General features: G+C 37.3%; 1 protein-coding gene across 9 annotated transcripts in view; it reads right to left on the reverse strand.

Annotated features, from left to right (window-relative positions):
• The window catches only part of TRIM37 (tripartite motif containing 37), a 171,021-nt gene that overhangs the window by 32,146 nt on the left and 119,725 nt on the right, over positions 1–19,150 (reverse strand). For 8 of the 9 annotated variants that reach the window (XM_079131360.1, XM_079131359.1, XM_079131362.1 and 5 more), the window contains 2 exons: positions 8,189–8,299; positions 6,710–6,788 (listed from right to left, as the gene is read on the reverse strand). In XM_079131360.1, the coding sequence (XP_078987486.1) occupies positions 6,710–6,788; positions 8,189–8,299 (190 nt within the window). Of the gene's footprint in view, positions 1–4,910; positions 5,292–6,709; positions 6,789–8,188; positions 8,300–19,150 lie in introns of those variants that run through there. The other variant, XM_079131367.1, reaches the window with a different exon arrangement.

The raw sequence follows: 19,150 nt of genomic DNA on the forward strand, positions 1-19,150 counted from the left end.
TCTTAACAAAACAGAGGCACATGAAAAGGCAAGGAAAAAATGCACTCCAAAGAGATGAAGCAATCATCAGAAACCAGACACATACAACAGGTATTTTGGAATTGAGGTTTTTTGTTTTAGGCCAGAGCAGGGACTCAAACCCAGGACCTTGTACATGCTAGGTAAGTGCTCCAGTGCTGAGCTATACCCCAGCCTGAGCAAGAATTTTAAATAAATAAAATTAATATGTTAAGGACAACAGTGGCTAAGATCATGTGTGTGATATCAGCAAACAGATGGAAACTAATTAAATAGAAATGTTAAAAAAAAAAAAAAAAAACAAACACCATAAGTGTGATGATGAGTACATCTGATTGGCTCATCAGTAGATTCTACGGTGCAGAGGAGAACTAGTAAACCTGAAGGTAAGTCAACAAAAAGTTCCCACACACAACACAGCATGAGTGAAGGAACCAGAAAATAAACCCAGAACAGAACGAGGACACAGGAGCTGTACAAATATCAGTTTGACATACACATAATTAATGACGCACACAAAACCATAGATCCAAGCAGCTTAGAGAACAGAAAGCAAGATAAATACTAAAAACCCTACACTAAAAAAAAACTAGGCTGGGGTTGTGGCTCAGTGGTAGAGCGCTCACCGAGCACATGTGAGGCACTGGGTTTGATTCTCGGCACCACAAAAAAGAATTTTAAAAAAGGTATTGTGTCCATTTACAACTAAAAACTATTAAAAAAAAAAAAAAAAAAAAAAAAAAAAAAAAAAAAAAAAGAATAAACACAGCCAATTCTACATGTTCTTTTCCAGGAAAAAGGGGATTCATTTTATGTGATCTGCATTACTCTATGGTTATAAAATCAGATGAAGACAAAGAAATAAAATTATGGACCAATATCCCTCATAATAGAGATGCAAAAATCCTCAGCAAAATATTAGCAATACAAATATCACCATACACCTTAGAATGGCTAAAATAGCCAGGCATAGTGGCACTTGCCTGTAATCCTAGCTACTCAGGAGGCTGAGGCAGGATTCCAAGCCTGAGGATTGCCTAGGCAATGTAGTGACACCCTGTCACAAAATAAAAGGGGCTGGGATGTAGAGCTCTTGCCTACCATGTACTAGGTAGGCCCTTGGTTCAATTCCCAGTACCAGGAAAAAGGGGGAGAGGGGAAGGAATGCTTAAAATAACCACTAAAAATTCCAAGTGTCTGTGTATGGGGGATACAACTCAAACTCTAATTAGTATCTGGTGAGAATGCAAAATGGTAGTGCGACTTAAAGTGTTATCAGTTTCTTATAAAATTAAATATACATGACTTAGTACAATGAGTTCTGACATAAACTACCTGCAGTTAAGCCAACCAAACTTCAAAGATTTTGGGCCAACTCTTCTGTTAAGACTGTCCTCACTTCAGATACCAGCTTCAAGTTCAGGGGTCCCCAGGCCACCCTCACTTTGGACCAGATAGCTACAAGTTCATGGGTTTCCACCATTCCACTGAGTTTGATAATTCATTAGAACAATGCACGGAAACTCAGGAAAGCACTTTACTTATGATTATAATTTTAATATGACAAAAGAAAACAACTGAACCAGCCAACACACAGGGTGAGCACGCTCGTTATCCTACAAATACATTGACATCATTATCATTCTAATAAATAATAATAATACTGATGCCATCCACAGAAGCTCTCTCAAGCTTCAGTATTCAGAGTTTTCGATGGGATTTCATTACCTAGGCATAACTGAATCACTGACAAGGAGGGCAAATTCAGCTGAGCTGACACCACATAGCCTCGAGCCTTAATCACATGTGGCCGGCCACCATCCTAAGTCATCTCATTACCATAAACTGGCAGGGCCCAACATAAATAACTCCTAACACTTGGAAAATTTCAAAGACTTAGAGGACATTTCCTGGGACCTGGGATAGAGACTAGCCAATTCTGTATTACACACTGGCAATCCCACCAGTAGGCATATAAAATCATAGAGAACAGTTATGCTTACATAAAAATCTATATACAAATGTTTATAAGATTCACAAACAGCCAAACTGCAAATAACCTAAATGTCCTTTGATGGGCAAATTCCAATGTAACAGAATACTACTCAGCAATAGAAAAGGAGTGAAGTACTGATTCACACATGATGGATTAAAAACTGCATTTTACCAAGTTAAATGACTGTAAGTTGTGTGATTTCATTTATATGACTCTCTGGAAAAGGGAAAATCCTAAGGCAGAGAACCAAACAGTGATAACCATGAGTTTGGGCAGGAGCTGTTTATGTACAAAGGGCTATCACAAGGGAATTTTTAGGGTGACCGAAAATGTTCTGTGTAGCACTGTGGTGGTGAATACGTGACATTTGTCAAAACCCACAGAGCTGTATACCAAAAAGACTGAATTTTAATATATGTAAATTTTAAAATCAACCAGGATGTGTGTGGGAGGACAGAAAGCAGACTGTAACAACGAATCTAAGTGTATTACAAATGAATCAGAGTCACAACGAAGAGGACAGGAAAGAACGAACTAATGTAGTTTTGAATCTAAGGACCTAAAAAACTTTGTGAAAGTATTTTGACATGATCCTGAAAGACTAAAAGAACTACACACTAGCCAGGTGCAGTGGCACATAAACTCTAGTCCCAGCTACTTGGGGGACTGAGATAGAACTGCTTGAGCCCAGTTGGAGCTGAGACTGAAATTACCATGTCAAATAAAACACAAAAACACGAGCACCAAACTCTAGGTGGTAATTTTTTTTTTTTTCCTCCTCACAAGGGGATAGGTTAACAGTTCAAGAACTACTTGATTTGTGTATTAGGGTTGAAAACTAAGTAAATGTACTGCAGCTAAAGAGAGCCAGGCTTCTCACTGTTAGGCATGAAGTGAGGAGGAGGCTGGAATGAGCCCTATGGAGCAGGACTGGTGGCACAGATATCAATACAGATTTATAGTTGTCCCTGAAACCCCCAAAGTTTTATACACACAGATACAATAATACATATAAATGTGTGCATCTGCATGAGTCAGCACACACGCATTTCCTGTTCTAACCACTGAGAGGAACTAGAAGCAGTGAAGCTCTAATATCAAAATCTTTGTTTCTAAATATTTTCTAATAAAAGGAGCCACAGTTCCTCAAGAAGCAGTTGATTTCACCATGGTGGCAGAGAAAATACTAGGGAGCTTAGAACATCCTTTGGTGTCAAAGGAAAAAAAAAAAAAAAAAGCTTAAAAGATTAAACCAACCAAAAGGGGACATCTCACAAGGACATAAAAACTTGAGTTTCCAGTGACCAAAACTGTAACAATCTGAGCTATGAAAATGATGATAATATTGGATCCTAATTCAAAGATGAAAACAAATATCTATTAGCCTGTACTGATGTAAGTGGCTAAAACTAAAAAACAAAACAAAACAAAACAAAACAAAAAAAAAACATGAGCAAGAAGGGACTTTTCTTTAAAGAATTCTAATAATAAATACAGAAGAAAAGAAGAGTTAGAAAACTACTATTAGGTTGGGCATGGTAGCACACACCCATAATAATGCTACTTGGGAGGCTGAGGCAGGAGGATCAAAAATTTAAAGATAGCTTTTTCCAACTTAACAAGACCCTGTCCCAAAATAAAAAATAAAAAGGTCTGGGAATGTAGTTCAGGGGGAGAACACTTACCTAGTATGGGCAAGGACCTGTGCTCCATCCTCAGCATTGCCAAAAACAAAAAACAAACAAAAAAATCTAGAAAAATACAAAGGGCTGAGGGTATGACTCAGCAGTAGAGCACTTGTCTGGTGTGCTCGAGGCTCTAGTGCTTCAGAGCAAAACGAAACAAAAACAAAACCCCTAAAACCAGGAACATGTGGGCACACACAAAATATCAGAGGAACACAAATAGAAAAACACTCTATAAAATAATTGTCCTCTTCAAAAATGTTAAGTCACGAAATTAAGGAAAACCCAAGGAACTGAAGATTGGAGGATAGTAAGGGAAATGTGATAATGAAATGCAATGTGGGATCCTTGAATGGATCCTGGAAAAGAAAAAGGATATTAATGAAATAACTGGTAAAACCTGGACAAATTCTATGATTCAGTTAATTGTACTGTAACCAAGATTTAATTTTGATGTTATTTGTTTAATTTATTTATTTTTTGGTAGTACTGAGGCTTGAACCTAGGGGCCTTTCACACACTAGGCAAATGCTCTACCACTGAACTAACCCCCAGCCCAGCCTGATCACTGTTCTATGGTTATACAAAGGCATTAACAAAAGCAGAAGCTGGACTAGATGGTATATCTCAAAATAAAGTTAAAAAATAGGACAATCTTTAGGTTTTTAGTTACTAGTTATCAAAATACTGGGCTTGATTTAAGTGTAATGAACTGGAAAAAGCACTAGGCCAAGAGTTCATTCCATCTCTGTGTTGAACTTAAGAGCATCACACGACCTCCCTGAACCTCAGGTGCTTCTGCAAAGGGGGACAAGACACAACTCATCCAAAGGTTACAGAAGGAATCGATGACCCAAGTGGTCAAAGTTGTCCAGAAATGATATGTACATGCATAATATAAGCATTACTTCCACCTTTTTAGGCCTGAGAGAAGACCCTTATTAACCAGAGGTTTTCTAGGAATTAACAGAAGATAAAAACACTAAATATTGAAGCAAAGTAACAGTGGAAAGAAATGCCCTTCAACAAAAGGTGTTTTTTTAAAAAAAGAAAAAAGTGAAGACCATTAAGGTACACAAAGTGGTGCAGAAGCTGGGCATGGTGGTGCACGCCTGCAATTCCAGGGGCTTGGGAGGCTGAGGCAAGAGAACAGGAGTTCAAAGCCAGCCTCAGCAGCTCAGTGAGGTCAAAGTAACTCAGCAAGACCCTGTCTCTAAATGAAATATAAAAAAAGGGCTGGGGATATAGTTCAGTGGTTAAGCATCCCTCTGTTCAACCCTCAGTATGGTGGTGGGGGCAGTGGTGCAGGAAGGTAGGACAATCAGAGCAGATGGAGGGATTCTTCCCCTGTGCCCCTGCCTATTCTCACTGCTACATAGTATCTACCATGGCCAAGGTAGGCATGCTGCATCAATGAAGAGGGAAATAGTGTTCGTGATGTCATTAAAGAACTGGGAACAAAGCTGGGTGCACTGGGGCCCACACCTGTAGTTCTAGCTACTTGGGAGGCTGAGGAAGGAGGATCACTGGAGCCTAGGAGTTCAAGGTCAACCTGGGAAACAACAGAGACACCCTGTCTAAAAAAGAAAGAACTGGAAACAGACTTGATATGTAAAGTGGCTAGGAACTAGGAAAAGAATTATAACTTCCAAAGACTTCCCTACTAAAAGCTAACTAGTCTGAATTAAAAGTTATCATCTGCAGAAAAAGCTTTTGGTCTTCCAGGTTTACTATGATTATGGAAAAACTAAAAGAGAAGCTGTCCATCACCCCTGTTCAAAAAAAACAACCTTGTCCACACTACTGAACAGCTACAAGCAAGAAAAATATAAAAATGGGTATCTGGTCCCACTTTTAATAAACTGCAGAGCCGCATTTCTCTCAAGTTAATTTTATTAACGAAAAGTGCAAACTACTTTGAAAAGACGCAAACTATGAGTCATAGCATTTAGCAAGATATTAGATATGGAAAAGTGAATAACATTAAGTAAAACAAGCCTATGAGATGTCTCTCACATATACATAAAGTTATTCATGCTTTTTCAACAATCTCTTGCTCAGTGTAATTTCCACAAATATACAGTAGCTCAAACAAATGCAGAAGCACAATGGCAAAGTTTGGCAATTATTTTAGGGTACTTATGAGTATGTAAGACAACCTGATATCACATTTCGCTTTGATGTAAGCTATTGTGCAATGTGTGTGAATATTTAAATTCACTGACTCTGAAGCAATAGCCAATGAAAATAGTTTAAAAATATTTGTTGCACTGTAGTTATTTTATGAGGCAGAAAAAAAATAGTTTTAAATAATCTTATGTGTTCACATAACCAGGAACATAACCAATCCCCATTAACTAAGTTCATTTTAAATTACATATGCAAAGTCACACAACAGAAAGATGTGCCATTCAACAGTGTGCCTACACTTGAACAAGTAAGAAAAGATAAACTTTATTCTGTCAACATACTCCAAAGAGGAGATCCAGTCTAGTGTTACTTCAGTTATTCACATAAAGTGTCAACAGGACAGAATCTATTTATAGGTAATTTTTCTATTCACTAATCTACAGATCCTAATGAAACAAACTGCAATTAAAACCCCAAATATAAAGGTAGTCATTTAAACATAACCAAAGACATAAGAGCACCAAGGTGAAGAGATTACTGAGTGCATGCACTGCCTCTAGTACGTTTTCTGGCAGTTACTGGTCTTCTGTTATAGTAAGTAAACTGCCTTTTGTGAATGTAATTTGCTAAATTAATCAAGGACAACACTGTTATTAGGAAGAACTCTGTTCACACGGTTAGTTTTTTCCCATGTCCTACGGTCTTACTAGAACTGTGCTACTTTCTAACAGTTTCTGAATGACTATTTCAGGTAGAGATGATTTAAAAAAAGCAAGACCTAAATCTGATTATGATGACTGATGACAAATTTGAGCACCAACTACAACAAAATTCAGGGTCAAGGTAGCTTGTAAGTCAATTCTCTTGATCTGGCAATTACCTTCCACTGTTTTCATCAGTACCAAAGTGGAGATTTTCAGGGTCTACTTGTTCTCCATCAGGAAAACTGGAGTGTGTATCTAAGAAAAAAATAAAAGAAAAAAATTTAAATTAAAAGCAGATATAACAAAGTTATATCTTTCCCAAGTCTTTAAATGATCTTACCAAATGTGTTAGTAACAAAGATGTGCTCAGCTGTAAGCAAATCTCTGTCTTCAGAGAATACGTGATTTGAGTCAGATGTAAGTAAATACAAAGGAAAATAAAGAAAAAAAATGTGTAATAGACACCCACAGTTAGAAGATGAAAGGCACTGCCTTACTTTGTCCTCCTGGGGACACAGTGGGGGGTAGTTGAAAAAATAAACAAGAAACAATGATGAGGCATACTCTGAAGATTCAAGGTGCTGTAAACAAAATGTATTTGAAAGTCAACTAAACTACACATGCAAACATCACTGAGAATCCCACCAGAACGCAAAAAAACTTGCACAAAATCTGGGTGCTTATCTTAGAAGTAGAGGAAATTGCCTTAATACTCACAGATCATTCACTGCTTGACTCTATACTAAAAAAAAGATATTACAACACTAGGGAAATATGTAAGATAAAAAGTTAACAATGCACATAAGCCTGACAATATTGTCATTTCAGGAAATCTTGCAAAGGAATGCTCAGGTTAATTATTAAGGTCTGTGGATGACTTTAGGCCCTTATTTCTATAATTAACTAATACATACTTCCTTTATTTTACATGTATTTCTATATGATAGAATATGAGGCTGCCATAAAAATGAAGTTTATAAAATTTTAAATACAAATATATTTAAGTGAAAACAGAATACAAAACTATAAAATACAGTCTCATTTAAGTAAAAGAAAGGCAAATAAAACCAGAAGACAATTTTTCCCTAAGGATCTGTTTTTATGGGGAGAGGAAGGAATAAAAAATAAATGATTCTATAATCTGAATGCACTTCTAAGAAATCAAAGCCATTTAAAAAGTCATAGAGTTGGCTTGGAAAAAAAAAAAAAAATCTCTGAAAAGGGGTGGGGGTGGGAGAGAAATCAAACATCTGAAACTTCCCCAGAGGTTGGAAAACATTTTCCTATAAGGGGACAGATATTAAATATTTATGTATTATAGGCCACAAATGGTCTCTGTTGAAAATTCTTGTTTCTTTTGCTTTTACACCTCTGTATAATTTAAGGCCATTCTTAGGTAAATAAGCTATACAAAAGCAGGCTGTGGCCTTTCTCCTTCGTAAGGGAGTCATTACCCTTACATTACCCTCCAATTTTTTTCAATACTCACCATATAGTTTCAAAGAATGTAGGAAAGACCAAAACAAAACAAAAAAACCCACCCCAAAACCCCAAAACAAAAAGAAGCAGAGTAAGTAGAAGCAATAGCAGCAGAAGGAAAAGCAGCAGCATCAATGGTTTTACTAATCCGTGTAAGATGACATTACATGTCGCACCTTCATCTGGGGGCTGTGCCATAAAAGAGTCGTTAAATCCGCCCATGCTGCTGTGCTCTTCCTGCTCCTCATTCTCAGTGTCACATTCAATGTCACTGTCGCTACTAATTCCTGGCAGGAAAGAAGGAGACAATGTATTTCTGACAAAAATCACAATAAATAAAAGAAAAGCAAAAGCTCCTTACACACTGAGATTCCTACTGAATTTTTTAATTGAATGAATGCCAAAAATTGAAGAAACCACACAAACAAAAACAAAAAAGTAACCATACAAAGCTCAAGTTCTTTTTAATTTTTTTTTTTTAGAGCAGTGCTACTACTTTTATTCTCTAAGTTTAAAATTGAATATCACAGTCCTTGAAAGTTATAATTTGGAACGAGTATTAATTTCATTATACTGAGAATACATTTTCTAAATCACCTTTTTTTCTTTCTTTAACAAGTCATAAGAGAAAAGAAGAACTTTCAAGATCCTGATTCACTGTAAACATAGTCTCTAGACTAACAAACGTAATAAAACACATGGCCCATAATCCCAGCAGCTCGAGAGGCTGAGGCAGGAGGATTGAAAGTTCAAGCCAGTGTCGGCAACTCAGCAAGGTCCTAAGCAAGTTAATGAGCCAGCCCCTGTCTCTACATAAAATCCAAAAAGGGCTGTGGATGTGGCTCAGTAGTTAAGTGCCCCTGGGTTTAATTCCCCAGTACAAAAATAAACAAAAAAAACCCATGTGATATAAACATACATAGCACATGTATATAGAGAAGTCCAGTAATTCTAATGATTAGTTTCTATCCTATTTGGGCCTCTAGTTTTGTTTCTGTACAAATCAGTTGGTTTTGTTTTTGGATATTTAATACATATATTTTTAATTGGCACATGGTAATTATACATGTTTATAAAGTACAGTCATATTTCAATACATGTGTACAATGTGCAATAACCAGATCTGGGTAGGAGGCTCGGAGACATCATTCTTTTTGTTGGAAACATTAAAAATATTCTCTACTAGCTACTTTGAAATATTCAAATGATTATTGTAAACCCATAGTTATCCTACTACTATCAAATATTAGAAGTTATTCCTCCTACCCAACTGTACCCCAGTACCCATTAATCATCCTCTCTCCTTCTCTTCGTCCCCCTTCCCTACACTCTACTCAGGCTATGGTAACCACTATTTTACTCTCTACTTTGAGATCAACTTCTTACTTTCTACATATAAGTAAGATCATGTGGTATTTGTCTGTCTGTGCTTGACTTATTTCACTTAATGTCTTCCAGTTCCATCCAAGTTGCTGCAAATGACAGAATTTCATTCTTTTCTATGGTTGAATAACACTGCACTATGTATATACGTCACTTTTTTTTATACATTCATTCATCAATGAGCACCCAGGTTGAATTCATAATTAGCTATTGTCAATAGTGCTGAAATATGCAAGAGCAGATTTTAAATTCTTTGGATAAATATCCATAACCAGTTGATTTTTAAAAGAAAAATTCTACAAAAAGTATTTGTTTTAGCAAGGTAGTGATCCAGTAAACTTGAAAATTTTCCTGCTACAAACTTTATACACCTAGATAAAATATAGACAAAACATTTAGAAAATAGCCACATTTAAAAGACAGGAGGGACCAGGCACAGTGGTGCACACCTGTAATTTCAGTCACTTGGGAGGGTGAGGTAGGATGATCCAACTTTGAGGCCAGCCTCAGCAATTTAGGGAAGCCCTGTCTCAAAACAAAAACAAAAATAAAAAGGGCTGGGGATATAACTCAATAGTCAAGTGCCCCTGGGTTCAATCCCCAGTAGCAAAAAATAAAACCCAAAACACAGGAGGGAAATCTACAGGCATCAGAAACAAAGAAGATAAGAACATCAGTGGGTCAGATGCTGCGGTTATCCTGGAGAGCCTGATGTGCAGATTTTTAACACTTCTTTGGGCACTGGGGGGAACAACCCAAAACTCTGGATTTATATAGGAAAGGGTTTGCAAATGGGACTGAAATTCCAGCTGCTGCATAAAGCTATTATTATTATTTTTTTAAAGAGATAAACTCTAGTATGTTGCCCAGGTTGGCCTCAAGTAATCCTCTCCCAAGTAACTGGAACTATAGGCAGATGCTACTGCATCCAAAGAAAACAAATTCTTATTCAAAGAACAGATAAGAAAGTCTATATAAGGTAGGGTCTGCAAAGGGGGCAAAAAGACAAAATTCAAATTTAATTTACGTGAGGGATTTTTTTTTTTTTGGTGGTACTAAGGTTTGAACCCTGAGCCTTGCAATTGCTAAGCATGTGCTCTTTACTTAGCTAGCCTCCAGCCACTAGTTTTGGGATTTAAATTTGAAGTCAAAATCTTAAGAAATTCAGATAAAATTGTTCAGGAGCTATGTTATTTAAATACAACAAAAGTAAAATCTTCTGAGGTTAGTTTCTAGATAAGATAGAGTGAGAACATTCCAACTTGTATTTTCCACTAAATCCGTCAACGAAACCCAAATGAAATGCATGGCATAGCTATTTAAGGATTCTGAAGTAAACAGGAATATGCATTTTGGTGAAACCAAAATTTAAAGTACCAACAAACTTGAAGATTTAAACAAGATCCAGGACACAATCCAAACTAACTCAGCATATGAAGAACCAATAAAAAACAATAAATACCAAGGCTGAGATGACACAGATGGTGGAATTATGTAATGATGACTTTTAAGCCAAGGTAAAAATGCTCATGAACACCCCTGACACACATCAAATATTCTCTGAGGTAAGCTTTCACACAGATCATAAGAATTCTCTTGGAGTTGGGGGTGGGGTATCAGAAAAAAGGAATGCTCCAAAGTTAAGAGTTTAAGGCAAACAATCTACCTGAAGCAAGAATCAGCATATATGGAAGGACAACACTTTGAATTTTTCATTAAGTGGGAAAAAAATCCTGTAAGAGACTACATGATTCTAATTAACTTTCAAAAGAGCTGGGCTTGCTGGCACCTGCCTGTTAATTCCAAGAACTAAGGAGGACTGCAAGTTCAAGGCCAGCCTCAGCAACTCAGAGACCCTAGTCTCAAAATAAAAAATAAAAAGGTTGGGGCTAGTTATATGAAATAGCTCAGTAGAGTAGATGCCTTGCATACACAAGACCCTGGGGTTCAATCCCCAGCACCACAAAAAATAAAAAAAATTAAAAAATAAAAAGGTTTTGGGATGTAGCTCAGTGGAAAAGTACGCCTGGGTTCAATCCCCAGTACCAAACAAATAAAACTTTTGTAGAAATGAAAGATTAAAATTAAAATATTAACAGATGGTTTAGGCAAAAGTGAAAAAGATTAATGAACTTATAGTTTTGAAGAACTGAGAAGGCAAAAAAAAAAGTTTAAAGTATAAAAAAAGACTTTAAAAAAAGGATCAAAAGGAATGCTCCAAATTGTCTTGATCAGAAGCCATATAGAGCAAAAACAACTAAAGAGAAACAAGACAAAGAGAAAAATGGCTGAAAAAAATTTATAGAATTAATGAAAAACATTCTGAATTGAATGAAAATAGAAATATCAAAATTAGTGCAATGTGCCTGTAACAGTTCTTAAGGGGAATTCGCAGGATTAAATGCCGACTTTAGAAAAGAAAAAGGCGTTGGGTGCAGTGGCATACACCTATAATTCCAGGGACTAGGGGAGACTGAGGCAGGAGGATGGCAAGTTCAAGGTCAACCTGAGCAACTTAGCTAGACCTTCAGCAACTTAGTGAGACCTAAGAACAAAAAAAAATTTTGAAGGGCCAAGGATGTAGCTCAGTGGTAAAGTGCTTCTGGGTTCAAGTCCCAGCACCAAAAGAAAGGAAGAAAAAAAAAAACGGTGTTAACCTAATGAACAGCTTCCACTATAAGTAACTCTAGAAAAAGGGTCCAGTGATGTAGTCCAGTGGTGGAGCACTTGCAGAGCATGAACAAAGGCCTTGGGTTTGATCCCAGACACCATTTAAAAAAAAAAAAAAAAAAAAAAAAAAAATCAACAAAAATCTAGAGAAACAAATTCAAAGTAAAAGGAAGGAAATAAGAAATAAAAAATAGGGCTGGGGATATAGCGCAGATGGTAGAGTGCTTGCCTCACAAGCACAAGGATCCTAGGTTCGATCCTTAGCACCGCAAAAACAAACAAAAAAACATTTTTTTAAAAACCCAATGAAACAATGCACGTGAACATAGTTCTTTTTTCCCCTTAGACATTTCCTACACAAATTCCTGCAGCTAGGTATTATTCACCTTTTACAGTGAATTGTATCTGTTGGTTTATGTGGATGCTCTCAGATTTTTCCCTGTTTGATTTAAAGTTGTGAGGCAAAAAGCTTAAGTACTAATAGTAAGTGGTCCATAATGAAAGGGAAAAAACATACTAAGTGAAAAATTTCTCCATCTTTATATCCCATCATTCTTTGAAAAAAGCAATTAAATTGAAAATACTAAAAAAGCTGAAAAGGCTCAAGGCAGACTCATTAAGGGAAATAAAAAATAGCAAACATTATAAGCATCAGGAATGACATAGGACACACATCCTAAAATCTTCTCCATCTTCACCAAAGAATAAACAAAAACTTTCCTGCTCTTAAAAATAAAGAATGACACTTTTCATTATTTACAAAACCAAACCAGTTACTTCTATGTGGCACAACCTCCTCTTGTGGCCCTTCCTAGAACTATTACCAAAAACAAAACCATGTTTTGATGTCTTGATATGAGTGTTTCTCAATTCCTAGGAGGTATTAATGTTCAGGATTCAAAAACAATTATAATTCTCTTGAATTCTCAAAATCTAAGTTATTCTTTAATAATACAATTCACAAACACCATTTATTATATGTATGTCCTTTTAAAAACTGCTTATTATTTACAAGGGCAGAGACATTAGTGAATATTCAAACACTGGAAATCATCTATAGGTATTATTGGGTAGTATATGAGTAAAATAACATTTACAATTCTTAGCAAGATTTATAGTACTATAGAATCATGTCAAAAACGACAATTTGGGAACTTATTTTGCTTCGAAAACTTATTTCTTGGAACACCATTCAGAGAATTTTCAAGTGTACAAGATATAAACTTGCTACTACTAGTCAGAGACAGGGTCTCTCTCTCTCTCTCACACACACATACACACACACACAATGGCAAGAGCTATAACCAGGACTGATTTGTGATCACTTTGTTTTTTGGGCACTAAGGATTGAACCCAGGGTTACTCTACCACTGAGCTACATCCTCAGATCTTTTTACTTTTTAAATTTTGAGACAGGGTCTCCCTACATTGCTGAGGCTGACCTCCCAACCTGTGATCCTCCTGCTTCAGCCTCCCTAGTCACTGTGATTACAGACATGCACCACCACATCCATCTGGCTTGTGATTACTTTTGTCCAAGATGCTCCTTTTGACCTCAACATTGGATTCCAAGTACTGATTTTTATTTTCAACTTGCCATAACTGGATTCCTTCAAATAGTAATGTTTCCATATTGATTGTTAAAATTAGTTCTAGGAGAATGAGAATTTTTCTCCATTAAAAAGTTTGATTAATTTTTATCAGGATTTATGAAGATTATATTTCCCAAGAAATAGTAGGAAGGAATTCTTTGCTGACTTTTTGGTACTGGGGACTGAGCCCGGGGGCACTTTACCACTGAGCTACACCCCCAGTGTCATGGTTATTACTATTCTGAGACACAGTCTTGCCAAGTTGCTAAGGCTGGCCTTGAACTTGTGATGCTCATCTCAGCCTCCCAAGTTGTTGGGATTACATGCTCCACTAAGCCCAGCCTAGGAAGGAATTCTTACATGAAAACGCTACTTGGCGTTTCAAAACTGTTGGCTGTCATAGATGGCAACTGTAAGATACCATTAATTATAAAATGCTTCAAAAATGTTACAATGTAAAAGAAACCTGCAGCTTATAATAAAATATGAAATATGGTATATCAATTAACCACCACATTTTGGGGGCATTGCTCAGTAAAGCTAACTATTTTGGGGTAGGGAGTACTGGAAATTGGACTCAGGGGTGCTACCACTGTGATATATTCCCAGTCCCTTTTATGTTTGATTTTGAGGTACTGTTTAAACTGCTAAAAAGGTCTTGCTAAGTTGACAAGGTTGTCCTTGAACACACAATCCTCCTATCTTAGCCTCCCAAGTCACTGAGATCACAGGTGTTTGCCACCATGCCCAGCTAAAGCTAGTGTTTGAGTTATAATTCCCTTAACCAGATTTCAGATACTTGGAAAATATACTAACCACTCGGTACAGGCACACAATTTGTATTCTCTCCACTAATAATTTACCTACCTTTCCTCTTTCCAAAAAAACCTGTTGTCCAGGTATCTTCCCTCTTCCACATGATCATGTGGAAAAGTTAAGAATGGGGAAAAATGATGGAACTTTGCCAATAATTAATGAGATACAAGAGGAAGTTAGTAAGTTGTTGAGGTCCTCTAAGAAAAGTCTTCCTTGTTGATAAATAGATATATAGAATGAAATAATCCTCCCCTACTCCCAGGATATTATTCTGACTTCCATATGAGGTTTGCAACTGCAGCAATCATGTTGTCACCCCGAGGGGAACTAAGTCAACTTACTGAGAATAGCAAAGCTAAGGACGGAAAACACCCCATGAATTCTTGATGGCATTGAAACCGCCCCACCACAGTTATGTATGACTTCTTGTTGCGAGAGTTCTTTCTGAATTGAAAGAGTTAGCTTTCATTATTGTTGAAGCTGGTTGCTTGACTTTTTGGTAACTTTTAAGTATTTTAATAAATTATCCTAAAAGTTATCCTACCAACAGTTAGGCTACCACACTTTGATGACTCATTTCTCTTAGCTAGGCTGCTAGCAAGGTTGTTATTTGGTATGCCAAGGTTTTTACCGTGGGATGGGTGTTTCGAGCACCTGACTTAAATGAAAGCTATGTGTGCTACTGAAGCAGGAACTTACAGCCTCTAGTTTTATATAGAACAGGAAAGAAACTAGCCTACTTACAGAAATAGCGTAGGTTACTGAGAATGGGGGAGGGCAAGACTTTTCAGCATCAGACCATTAAGTAGAAGACTAATACAAGGTTGTCCCATATGGTCCCAGTTAGAAAGGAAAAGGCCTGTTTATGGCTGTCACATCCAAGAAAAAAGTATTATATTTTACTGGCACTTGAGAAACTATTTCAGCAATCCAAAATTCCTGGCCAGTAACAAAACAATGCCTTAAAGTTTCTTCAGATAGCTTTATTTTCCAGAAAGAGAATAACCCACAGTGATATGTAGTAGTTGATTGTGTGTGTGTGTTGGTGGTGGTGGTGGTAGTGGTTGGGATTGAACCCAAGGTCTTGTGCATGAGAGGCAGACACTCTACCAACTGAGCTACATCCCCAGCCCCCAACAGTGATATGGTACAGACTATTTTCTCTACGTACTTGGCACAAGAGCTTGTTCCCCCCCACCCCCAAACATGGATATAAGACAATCCCACTCAACTGTCTACCAAGACTTTAGGTGTGAAAAATAAAGGTTTCCTGAGAACCGGCTCCTGCTGATGACAGAATAATATCCACAGCAGTGAGCTAAGCCCTATTCTCCTCTACAAACAAAGCCGATTTCAAGAGGCATGGAGCTATTTTTGTCTACTGTATTCCCCTATTCCAGCCTCATCGGCTAGTTGTCTTCTCATTGTCTATCCTGGGACTCCAGTGATAAACAAGCTATTTAGATACTAACAAACTTAAGGGTGTATACTTCTTTTATTTGGGGGGGGGGGGGTTGGGGAGAGTACCGGGGATTGAACTCAGGGGCACTCAACCACTAAGCCACATTCCCAGCCCTATTTTGTATTTTATGTAGAGACAGGGTCTCACTGAGTAGCTTAGCACCTTGTCGAGGACAACCAACTCAAGGGTGTACACTTCTGTATCACTTGTTTTCACCAAAAGTATTTTTTATTGGTTCTGTATCACTTTTTTTGGTGTGTGTACAAAAATTTTATTTGCTTTGCATTTCAAGTACTCTTTGATGACATCCTTAGCCTGAGACTACACCATAGTCCTTAACCACGACACAAGTGCAACCAACCACTTTATGGGATTTGCCCTCTCCATCAATTTTACAAAGGCCTACCCATTCTCCTAGTTTCCTGTTGTCATCCACCTTAATAAGGTTGATTTGGTGCTCAGCACAAAGGGCCTCCACCAATTTATCATACATAGGCTCATTATAGGGGGATGCAAGCATACAAAGATGGGCCTGGTGCACAATTGCTTTCAAAGTCCAGCTGCTTCTGCAACAAACATCACCTTCATGTTTCAGTAATTTAACATAACGTTTGATTTACTGACTGCTACAAATGAAATGAGGTTCAGGATCCTCAAGACAAAGACTAGAGACACAGCCCACAGGTTTGCGGTATCACTTTTGATTTGCATGTTTACAGAAATCTTTCTTATTGAGTTCTTGGAACTTTTTATCACATTCCTCATATAAAGACTAAGTATATTACTGAGGAACACTGACCACTTAAGCTCTAAATCCCACTTGAATAATCACATGCTTTCAAAAATTTGGAAAATATTATACATCCTAAACACCACCCTAAATGTGGTCTATATGTACCTTTATCTACATTAGGATAAGCAGTAGAGTCATTTTTTTAAAGAATATTTTCATTTTAGATGGACACAATACCTTTATTTTAACGTGGTGCTGAGGATCAAACCCAGTGCCTCATGTATGCCAGACAAGTGCTCCACCACTAAGCCACAACCCCAGCCCAAGATTCACTTTAAATATGAAATAAAGTAGATGCCAAGGGGAGGTGGTGCACACCTATAATCCCAGCAAGTTGGGAGGCTAAGGCAGGAAAACTGAAAGTTTGAGGCTGGCCTCAGCAACTTAGTGAGACCCTGTCTCAAAATAAAGAGCACAAAGGGGGATATAGCTCAGGATAAAGTGCTCATGGGTTCAATACTCAATTTGAAAACCAAGAAAAAAAAACTAATGTCAAATACTCGATGTTTTCCAGGCTAACCATCTATTTACACAGAAAAAATTGCTAGGATAATGTCTATGAGTTGGAGGCTGAAATTTAAGCAGTTCAAGTCAACTCTCTTAGATTATATTTAACAAGCTTAAGTTTTCCTGTCCTTAACTCCACACCCCTCTCCCAGCTACAAAATCCATTCTCCACATTGCAACTGAAGTAGAAATTTCAAACCACAATTTGATTGCATCACTTCTTGGTTAAAGACCAGTCAAAGACAAAAGCTAAGGGCTGGGGTTGTGGCTGGGTGGTAGAGCGCTTGCCTAGCACTCGTGAGACACTAGGTTCAATCCCAGCACCACAAAAAAACACCTATATAAACAAAATAAAGATACTGTGTCCATCTACAACTAAAAATATTTTTTTAAAAAGACAAAGGCTAGATTCTAGCTCAGACAAAGAAGGTATTATGTATTCATGATCTCACTTCTGCTACTTGGGCCTCACGTTTTGGTAGTCTTCACCTGGCTAATTTTTACTTATTCTTCTGAGTGAGCTTCCCAGGGGTACTTAGAGGCTAGGTTAGTAAAGAGGTGAAAGTTATGAGCATTGATTCTACGTTTAAATTTTAGCCCTTTCAATCACTAATTCTGTGACTTTGAGCAATTTAAGTTGCACCTTCAGGTGTTAGCTTTCTTATAAAATCAGGATAGTAAAAGTAACTACCATACAGAGTTATTCTGAGAATAACAGAATAATACTGGGTAAAATCATGAGCAGTCTTAGGAACACAGTGAGGACTTAATAAATGTCATCTTCTATTATTATTGTAACGTACCTCTTCTTTGAGTTCCCTATACACCCTAACACAGCACTCATTATTCTGTATTTTAAATGACTACTAGCTAGTCTCTCCAACACTTAACCAGGGGTTTTCATTGCTCTCCCTGCCCTACCCCCCACCACACCCATCCAGCATGTGTGAGAACTACAACTTGTTCTCATTAATAACTGTAGCACATTCTGGCAAGTGATGCTCAAGGAGTGTCACCTCTTACTGAGTTATTCAGTTCAACCAGTTAGAATAAAGATGATTTTGTATCTCAAGGAATACTTGATAAAGGCTGAGACAGTCTGGGTTATAACTGGGCAGAAGTACTACTGGCACCTAGTGGTTAAAAGCTGAAGAAGCTGCTAAGTATCTTACAACAGAAAACGGAAATGATGCTGAGAGAAACTCTGAACTAGATAATAGATTTGGGACTAATTTACTATCAGCATCAAATACAATGTCAGACAAATTGGAAGCATTTCATAAATGATGTACGAAAAAGATGAGCTTATAATTCCAGTACATGCTGTAAGAATTTAATATGCTATAATTTACAGCCAGTATATAAAGACATGGAAAGCAGCTAATATCCACAGGTCCTTTATGAAGATCGTGAGTCATAAAATTTCTTAATGTTTTAACAACACATCAATTTACAAATCCATTCCATTTAATCTCTTCTACTGAAATAATGCTGTCCATTGCAGGAGCACCATCTAAGAGGGAAGACCAAGATGGGTACTGTGACGATGCACACCTGCAATCCCAGAGACTCTCGAGGCTGAGATCACAACTTCAAGGCCGTTGTCAGCAACTTAGCATGGCTGTAAGCAACTCAGTGCAACCCTGTTTGACACTGCCAAAGTAAAAATTCAAAAGGAGTGGGGAAGTAGCTCACTAGTAAAGCACCCCTGAGTTCAATTCCCAGTACCAAAAAACCCACAAAACAGGAAAACCAGGGTATTTAATGTTCTTTAACTGAAAAACATGATAATTCTATCACCCACAACTCTCTCTCAGGGCAGCTAAAGGCAGAAGATGAAACTCTATATATGCTTTGAGCTACAATTCATCAATCACTGAAATCCAGATATGTGCAAAGGGGAAGGTAGCAGTTT

Source organism: Sciurus vulgaris, assembly GCF_902686455.1.
Source record: "Sciurus vulgaris genome assembly, chromosome: 3".
Classification (NCBI taxonomy): domain Eukaryota; kingdom Metazoa; phylum Chordata; class Mammalia; order Rodentia; family Sciuridae; genus Sciurus; species Sciurus vulgaris.